Source organism: Ceratotherium simum, chromosome 2 (assembly GCF_057802395.1).
Source record: "Ceratotherium simum simum isolate JZ-2026a chromosome 2, ASM5780239v1, whole genome shotgun sequence".
Lineage (NCBI taxonomy): Eukaryota > Metazoa > Chordata > Mammalia > Perissodactyla > Rhinocerotidae > Ceratotherium > Ceratotherium simum.
The window spans coordinates 14,473,143-14,481,839 of record NC_141901.1 but is presented as its reverse complement, the minus strand read 5'-3'; the positions used below and the strand labels follow the sequence as shown (position 1 = coordinate 14,481,839).

The 8,697-nt window shown below is 34.3% G+C and overlaps 1 protein-coding gene across 2 annotated transcripts in view; it reads right to left on the bottom strand.

Annotated features, from left to right (window-relative positions):
- Window positions 1-3,076: 3,076 nt before the first annotated feature.
- The window catches only part of RALGPS2 (Ral GEF with PH domain and SH3 binding motif 2), a 169,814-nt gene continuing 164,193 nt past the window's right edge, over window positions 3,077-8,697 (bottom strand). For both annotated transcript variants that reach the window (XM_087438382.1, XM_087438386.1), the window contains one exon: window positions 3,077-7,035. In XM_087438382.1, the coding sequence (XP_087294508.1) occupies window positions 7,006-7,035 (30 nt within the window). In that variant the 3' untranslated portion in view covers window positions 3,077-7,005. The remainder of the gene's footprint in view (window positions 7,036-8,697) is intronic.

Below are 8,697 nucleotides of genomic sequence, written 5' to 3'. Positions count from 1 at the left end.
AATCTGTCACCTTATTTACAGCTAATATGACAAGAGAATTATACTGGACAAACCATTGGAACCAGATAAGGGAGTTCAATAAGGCTGTTGGATGCACGCATTAACATCAAAATCAATACCATCCCTACACACAATAACCAGTGAGGAAACGTAACAGAAAAAAGATCATATTAATAATAGAAACAAAAACTAGTTTACCTAGGAATAAACTAGTAAAAGACATATGAACCCAGTAGGGAGAAAATTGAAAACATTATCGAAGGACATTAAAAACCCTAAATAAGTGGAGAGACATTGCATGTTCATAGATGAGAGGAATAAACTTTTCAAAACTGTTAATTCTCAAATTAATCTATAAATTCAAAGCAATTCCAATAAAAACACCAATGGTGTTTTCACCGAACATGACACACTGATCCCAGAATTCATAGGGAAGATGAAAGAGTCAAGAACAGCTAAGGAAAACTTGAAGAACAATGTAACTACCTCAGCAGATACCAAGATTTATACGGCGATACAGTAATGAAGGCAAAATGGTACTGGCTCAGGGACAAATAACTGATGAAACAGGAAAGGGAACCCAGAAACTCAGCAGGCATATATGGCAAACCAACGTAAGACCAAGGTGGCACTGTGTGAGGGAGACAAGCCGACCCCATCAGGAAACTGTCCCTCTCTTTTGGTTCCAGTACAGGGACAGTGAAAATTTTCAAAGGCTACTAGACAGGTGAGAAAATTGTTGAAAACTGAGTTATGGTTTGCCCAAACACTGGGCATTCAGTCCTGTCTGGAGGTTTCCCAAGCTTCTTAGAGGCAAGCTCATATAGACTTCTTAGGGCATAACCAACACTCCAGCCAGTGACTTACAGGAGACTCAACACAGGTATTGCTGTACTTCTTCCTATTTAAGGCTCCATAGGCTGGAAGATGGATTCTGTTTTCAGAAATAGTAAAATGTGAAAAAATGTCATGTCTTAGAATCTATGCAACACAGTATCAGCGAAGGGGGTGTCTTTGGGGACTGCTCATATCATATCACAGACTTGGAGTGGGGGGATGTAGTTGGAATTATTATACCCTTGACCTCTATTCCCCAAGACCCCATCTGTCAATGGGTGCATCCTTGTTCTGGGACAGAGCAGAGCAAAATGGGGTTTACCCAGGCAGAAGCTTTTCCTCTACCAACAAAAACCTCGTCGACTATTTTAGAAAGAAGAAAAAAAATCACGTTAGGCATTTATTTAAAACTTAATGATAAAATGCACTTTAAAAGTTAATGATAAAAATGTAAATATGGTAACAAATTATCCCACACAATCTATATTTTTAAGTAATTTATTTCAATAGAAATATTTCAGAAAACTGTACTTAAATTCATTTTAAGTTAGCTTATGCAAACACACTGAAGATCTCACACTCACATTTGCATTTTAAACAAAAAAGTGAGAGAGGAACCAAGCTGCACATCACTCAGGGAGGTCATAGTGCAATCGAGGGTGTCATCACTGGAGTACCTCAAGTTAATTGGGACAAAGAAGAATAAAAATGGCTTGTGTTTTCCTGTATATCATCATCATTGGATATTTATCCCCATAGATGTTTATCTCCTTTAGATTACATTGTGAACAAGTTCCCCACCCCCTCCCCACACACACACTTCAGTAGGCTGTAAAACAATGAATTTGTCAATAATCAAGGTGTAGAAATTCTTGAGAGTCTGGTGACTTATCAGCTACTCTATCAGACCTAATGAGTCAATAATTATTGGGCTATATTTGTGAATAGTTCTAATAGGTGATGTCTTCAGGGGAAACTCAATATTTGTTACCTGGAATCTAAAACACAGCTAATATTTATGAAATTTCTGCTTGTCTGTTAAAAGAAAAAAAGAAGTTCAATCCCAAAGAACTCTAATTATATATTCCTTTAATCCCATCACCACTTTGTAGTCCAAATGTCAGAATCAAAATTTAAATTCTGCTAATAACCCTCAAGGACCACTTCACTCTTCATTTAGCTTTAAAGACTATGTCTACTCACCTGCTCTGGACCACACTAGCCCTTTAAAGAATGTGAAAATAGTATCTTGACTTCGTTCAACAACAGTAGCTCCAGATCTTGAAATCATCTCAAAGAAGCAAAATGTTTCCACGCTTTGCTTTTACTGAGAAAGCTAGTTTAGTCTCTTAACTTGTCTTTAATTTATATATTGGAGTTCTTTTCATTTTCCTGCCCTAATATTTCCAAGTAAACAGTAACTGGTCAGTTAAGTGACGGGCTTGTTTGTTCTGAGTCTTATTTAAATATAAAAATGAAAGGAACAAAATCTCATTTCTAGCCAAAAGGACTCCCATTACAAGATTTTAGCAGCTTCAATAAAACCCAAACAAATCTTTCTGGCTATATTGTACTCTTTTAGGGATTTTCTGAAAGGACTTATAATTAAATCTATGCTCAAAACAACATCAACAACACAAAAATAAACTCAGCTGGACGGATACTGTTCAAAGTTGTTCTTAAGAGTGCTTATCTAAAAGTTGATTTGGGTGGGTTTATTTTTAATCCTCTACCTTGGAAGGAGAGGAACAGGGAAGGAACTTGTATAAAAAGACTCAGAACCGAGGAGGACGGCACCATCACCTAGAGGTATCTGTACAGCCTTTCTTAGACTTGCAGTGAGAAAGAGTAAGCTGGTGGTGAGAGGGAGAACACACACTCCTGAAATAAGAGGAGCAAGAGGGCAAATGATTGTTGTCATACTCGATGCCCTAAACGTGGTCTTCAAATTGATAAGGCACTGACCAAATTTTCCCCACACTACAACTTGAGACACTGGTGTAATGAAACTGCTTTCAATAAAGCTTAAGAGTTTGCATGCACAGATCTCATTTTCGTTAGATTCCTCTAAATAGAAAAAAAAAAATAGTCACTTTTGACACAAGCCATTTTTAGGGAAGCAAAACCAAAAAGTACTTGAATCATTTTGAAAAGATTGACTTCACAGGGATAATTATTGTCATCAATGAGATTAAATAACAATGTTTGTATCCCAAAACTTAGAAAAAACAGAATACCATTCTGGTTGTAAAATCATAAATTTACTATGTTCCAAAGAAATAATACAAAAGAAGAGAGAGAAAATAAAAGCAAACCCTAAAAGATCACTGAAAACGCCAGACAAACCTCACCCCTTGCTTTATATCATCTATTCACACAACAGCAGTACTACTGTTCCACCAGAGACAGGCAAATTCATCTTCATTTTCAAAAAGGGATCCAATTATTTCAAAAGCCTTTGAAGCAGAGGATTTCTTTTATTAAAGATTATCTTCCGTTAAGCAACACTGGTACCCCTTGTTTGCAGAAGAAGATAATATGGTGGTTTCAAAACTGGTTATAAAGGAATGTGCCTCAAAAACAGGAAGGAAATCAACAGAGGATATATTCTTTTAAAAAGTTAATGGATTAAATCTACTATTATTATTGATTTCCAATTAATACAATGTCCTACAGTTTTGTTTTCAGTAGTAAAGGCATACAGCTTACAGATTTAACCTAAAAAAAAAGAAAAAAGAAAGATTTCTGCTCAAGCCATTTGGCCAGGTAAATTCTAGTAATCTCAAGAGATCAACAGGCTAGGCTGCTCTTAGAGGGCCCCAGTTTCAACTAATATATAGAGTATGTACACTAGACACTGTAAACATTTTTTCCTTCTATAACAATAGTGCTCCTTGGGCTCCCTTATAAATCTTCCAGAAGAGGAATAAAGCCACTTACAAAAACTTTGCAGCTATAAACACCCTAACTCTTGACATACAGAAAGACCCAACACCAAAACAGTCATATAGAAGGTAGTGCAATAGTTATATGGCATTTTCCACACAGAAAAAAAATGTCATTGAAGCACATGCCTAGGGAGAAAAAAAAATACTCAAATTGTCTGGATCCCTTTTTGTAATGTTTACACAAATAATATTTACATAGTGAAGAAAAGAGAATAGGAAGGTGTGTTTGATCAGTTCACTTTCAATTCTTACAGTCTGGAGGCTACAGTAAAATTAATACCTCTGAAAATAAGCAGAGCCCGAACACAGAGGGGGCATGAAACCAAAAATAGTGCTCTGGAAGGTCGTTATGCAGTTATTTTCATAGTTATATTTTAAAAATATGTTACTTCCATATGAAAAATAAGCTTACATGTTCAAAATAACTGTTAAATGAGATGTGTGTCAAATTGCATTTGGTTAGTATTATATACTACTACACCAGGCTGTATAATATGCCAATCATTATGCTTATCATAAACTAGCTTAAATTTAAATTATAATGGGATTTCTAATGAGTTCTTGGCTAGTAGAGAAATAAATGAGTTTAATATTGATGGAAATTCCAACCTTTTGAGTCACTAATTTACTAATTTATTAAGGGTAGGCATAATAGGAAAAAAACTTCATCTTCCCACTAATAAACTACCTAAATATTTAATACATTTTGGTGACATATTTTCTTTACTTGAATTATTATCAGATATCATTTGGTGAATTATAGATAAAAAATTCACCTACACTATTTTAATTCACTTCTCTCACTGGTTTCCATTTGCTTCAAATGCTAAAATAATCTTAAAAAGCAATGACTAATCTTTTGAATGGACAAATTTGAAGACAGAAAAACAATGGCAACTTCTACTGCATAGTGATGTTAAGAGTTTCAGTCAGATAGAAGCCACAATTCTATATACGAACATGAACACTATTCTTACTCTGTGCAAGCACCCATTAATATTTAGAGCTGAAAATATCAAACACATCTTCCAGTTTAGCTCTCTCTTTGGCAAAACTGTGTGATGTCAGGCTCTGACTTCCAGTTGCATATCTCTACAGATATGGTTAACCTGCAACATTCCTATTTTAGCTTATTTATGACAAACAACAATAATAGTAAAAAATCCACAGGGTTCTCATCCACAATATTTTTTAAAAAGCAGATACAATGTTAAAAACACTTATTTCTGAAGAGAAATAAACAAATTAAGGAATTTAAAAAAAAGCAAAACAAAAGTAAGATGTGCAAGGTCTACACAGTAATACTGCTGGCTACCCAGATGGTGTCTTTCTATGTACCCAACGTGGGTTAAGCTTGGGAGGTCATAAATTGAAAAATCATCCAGCACAGGCAACATTTTGCCCTCTCCAGCCCCACCTTCCATAAAACCAGAAATAATGGTATTTCTAACTATACTATATGAGAAAAATATCTGAACTCTTAATATCCTTTCCAAGCAGAAAACTAAATTTAAAAACTTAGCACTCAGAAAAAACTTGTTTACTTTCCTTTGGATAAATTTTTAGCTAATTATTCTGTGGGCAACATTTTCTATTTAAGTTTCAGAGATTTAAGAGTAAAATATTTATGATTTAAAAAATGTACAAAATTCTCTAAGCATACAAATATGAGAAATTTTATGTGAGGCCTAAAGTAATGGAAGTCTATTAGAAGATAGCAGTCAAAAAGCATTTCTTACTCTGGGCACTGCTAAAATTATGATGCCTCATAAGTTTATAACATCCAACACATAGTCTTTGTCCAAGTGTCATTTTTTGCTAAAATCCTAAGGCATCTCACCTTCAAACTCTTTTTCCTTTTTGTAATTCAACATTTATTTTGGAAATTAAATGCGTTATTGCATAGAAGAGCTCTCACAAAACTGCTTGGTCAACTGCTGACAAAATATGGTTTTGTGGTAGGACCTATAGTAAGTTTTCACAAAAATGTTTTGTAATAAAGGAAAGTTGTATGAGAAGGAAAGTTTTGAAACTTAAAATTCCCAGAATCTCAATCTTTCACCTTTTTCCCTTTTAAAGTTATTTTGTATGCTTTATAATAAAATACATACAATACATATATATGTGGAATCTCTTTTAAACAAATATGATCTTGAATCTCATATTGAACAAAAAATGAATATGAATAATAAAAAAAAATAACTGGCAACGTGCATATTAAACACTGTAAAAGAAAATATCCGGACGAATTATCAACACGTCACCTTGAAGATAAAAATCACCTGTGGACTGGTAGAAGGGATAATCCATTGACATGAAAAATGTAATTATTGTAAAATCTTCTCAGAAAAGTTTAAGTTGGGATTACAGTCTCTACTAAGCAGATCTGTGGTCCAACAACAAATTCATATAGAAGGCTAAACCTTAAACCCACTTAAAAACGACCATGTTTCCTAAAACCCACTTGAAAAAAGTGTCTGGCATATGAACACTCAGCCTTTATACCTCCTGCAGGAAAAATGTTCCTCACACAGTACTAAATTTTAGAAGTTTAGTGTTTAAAAAAATCTCCCCTCATCCAAAATAAAACAACCGCCCCTCCCATCCCAAACGAAGCCCAACAACTCACATTATTAACATTTCTAACTCCTACATTCGTGCTGTGAGAAAGCGAGTGAGGCTGCAGACTGATGGAGGCTAAACAAACCTTTCTGGGAGGCTGCTGGTAGAATACCAATAAGTTAGAGTATCTTTACACCTCAGTTCAAAACCAGCTCCTGACGTAACCCATAAGAAACATGTTTTTCCTTTTTAAAGTGTATCTAAAAAAGGTGATTCCCCCCTCCAAAATCAGTACAAAGTTAAAAGAAATGCAAATTAGCTACGATCTATTCCAAGCACAGCACCGCCAGAAGATTCACACACACTATTTGGTGTTTCATGTTGGTTTTCCTTTCATTCTTTTAAGGCAGTGGTTTCCACAGGTCAGTTCAGAGATAAGAAGCATGGTCCATGGCAGTTTGTTTTGCAACTCCAATTTGTTCTCTGGGAATGTCGCACTTCATTCCCTGAAATTAGTGCTTTTTTGGTTCAGAACTCCAAAGGCTGAGACAGAACCTCTGGGCTCTTCCTGGCACAGGGATGGTTTACAGCTGGCGCTCTTGCATCAGTCCTCGCTCTCACATAGGAGCAATGGTTCACCTCTCTTCTTCCTTGGCTTTTACTCAAAAGTCATCAAGTTTGTAGGAACCTAAAAAATATGAGTATGATAAACTGAGAATATTTAAAAGTTGTTTTTCAAAGTACTATTTCTTATCTTTCCTCATCACTTTAAGTAAGCCTAAATATTAAAATTTTTGACCTAAGTATCTCTTTTAAAAAGGAATTTGATAGAAGGTATTGCATTTGTTTATGAATAATGAAAAAAATACACTAGACATTTTTGAGAGAAAAAAATCACTGAGATGAGTGAATACTTTCTAGTAAACTGAAATCTGCATGGGAGAAAGGGCAGAGACAGTATGTTTCTTATCTAACATAAGGGGCTCAGTAGATGTTCACTGAGTGAATAATGAATGAGAAAAGAAGAAGCATGGCTCTAGTATGCTGAGATTCCAGATAAACATGCTTGTCATCATTTATTTTCTCATTATATGCATTACAATGAATTCCTACATGCAAAGTTTAAAATCCAGTGCAGATTATTTTATAACAAATGTTACTAAGAATTTCTTTGTTAAATCATCTTGAAAATAAGTATGAAAGAATAAAACTCATCGTTATATTTCGTGACTCTGAAAAATTAATAGGTTATATAATAGTTTGCTGCTTATAGATTGGATCAAATTTAACTTGATTTCTTACCAGTCTGAAATTCAATAATAATTCTTTGAAATATGAATATATTTTGTTTTTTAAAATTAGTTGACGAGTTCTCTAGTCAAGGACTAAAGAGGGTTTCACCATGTCCAAAAAAAAAAAAAAAAAAAAAAAAAAACGCTCTTTCAAAGTTGTGCTATCAGCTATCTCTGTCCGAGATATTCATTTATACATCAGTGGTCATTTCTCTGTCCTTTTAAAACAGCTTAACAGCTCTCACACTTCAGCAATCTTTTTCTGAAAACCTAGGATACTCAAAATAAATGAATCTCTTACATATGTCGGCTTCTGAATGAAAAGTTATTTGACAATACAACCCTAACTGAATTATAAATCAAATACAATACAAATGCTCAAGTGCTTAAAGTATAAATTCTCAGGCCTTGTTATAAGAAACACATATTTAAATAAAGTAAAAGTTCCATTTCCTCCTAAGTTGCCTGAATGTGGTTTAAGATGCTGTATTTGAGTCAATTAGTCTTCTACTAAAAATTTCAAATTCCACAGCTTCTATTTATAAATTTGCTACTACTCTGATTCTTGCAATTATAGAAACAAACAAAAACCATTTATACACATCTGGTTGGCTTGTTCAGCAGGAAGTTCCAATAACACAGTAAAAGAAATTGACCCTCTATGCTGGTGTGCATACGCTGTCTAGATTAATCTTGAAATCTGAGATTTTTAAAAGATGATGCTTAATACTTTAAGCTACACTTAAAAAAAGTATAGCATGGAGTTGAGTCCTAAAAGCTTAGTCTAGGCAAAAGAAGGTCTGTTTCTTTCATTCTGTCCCAGACACTAATTGACACTGGTTGCCTTGACAAGGGCAAGAAAGTAACTTTTGCTCTGTGGCATTTTGTGTCTTTAATGGAGGTTGTTAAAAATGGTACCAAATACTGCTATTAGTCTGTCATATATATTTGAAATAAAAATTATAGAGAACAAGGCCCATTCTAACAATGTTTAAAAAGAATGGACCTAAAGGATGAAGACTGAGTTTGTGTCTCAGGTCCACCAGTTTTTACTTGTT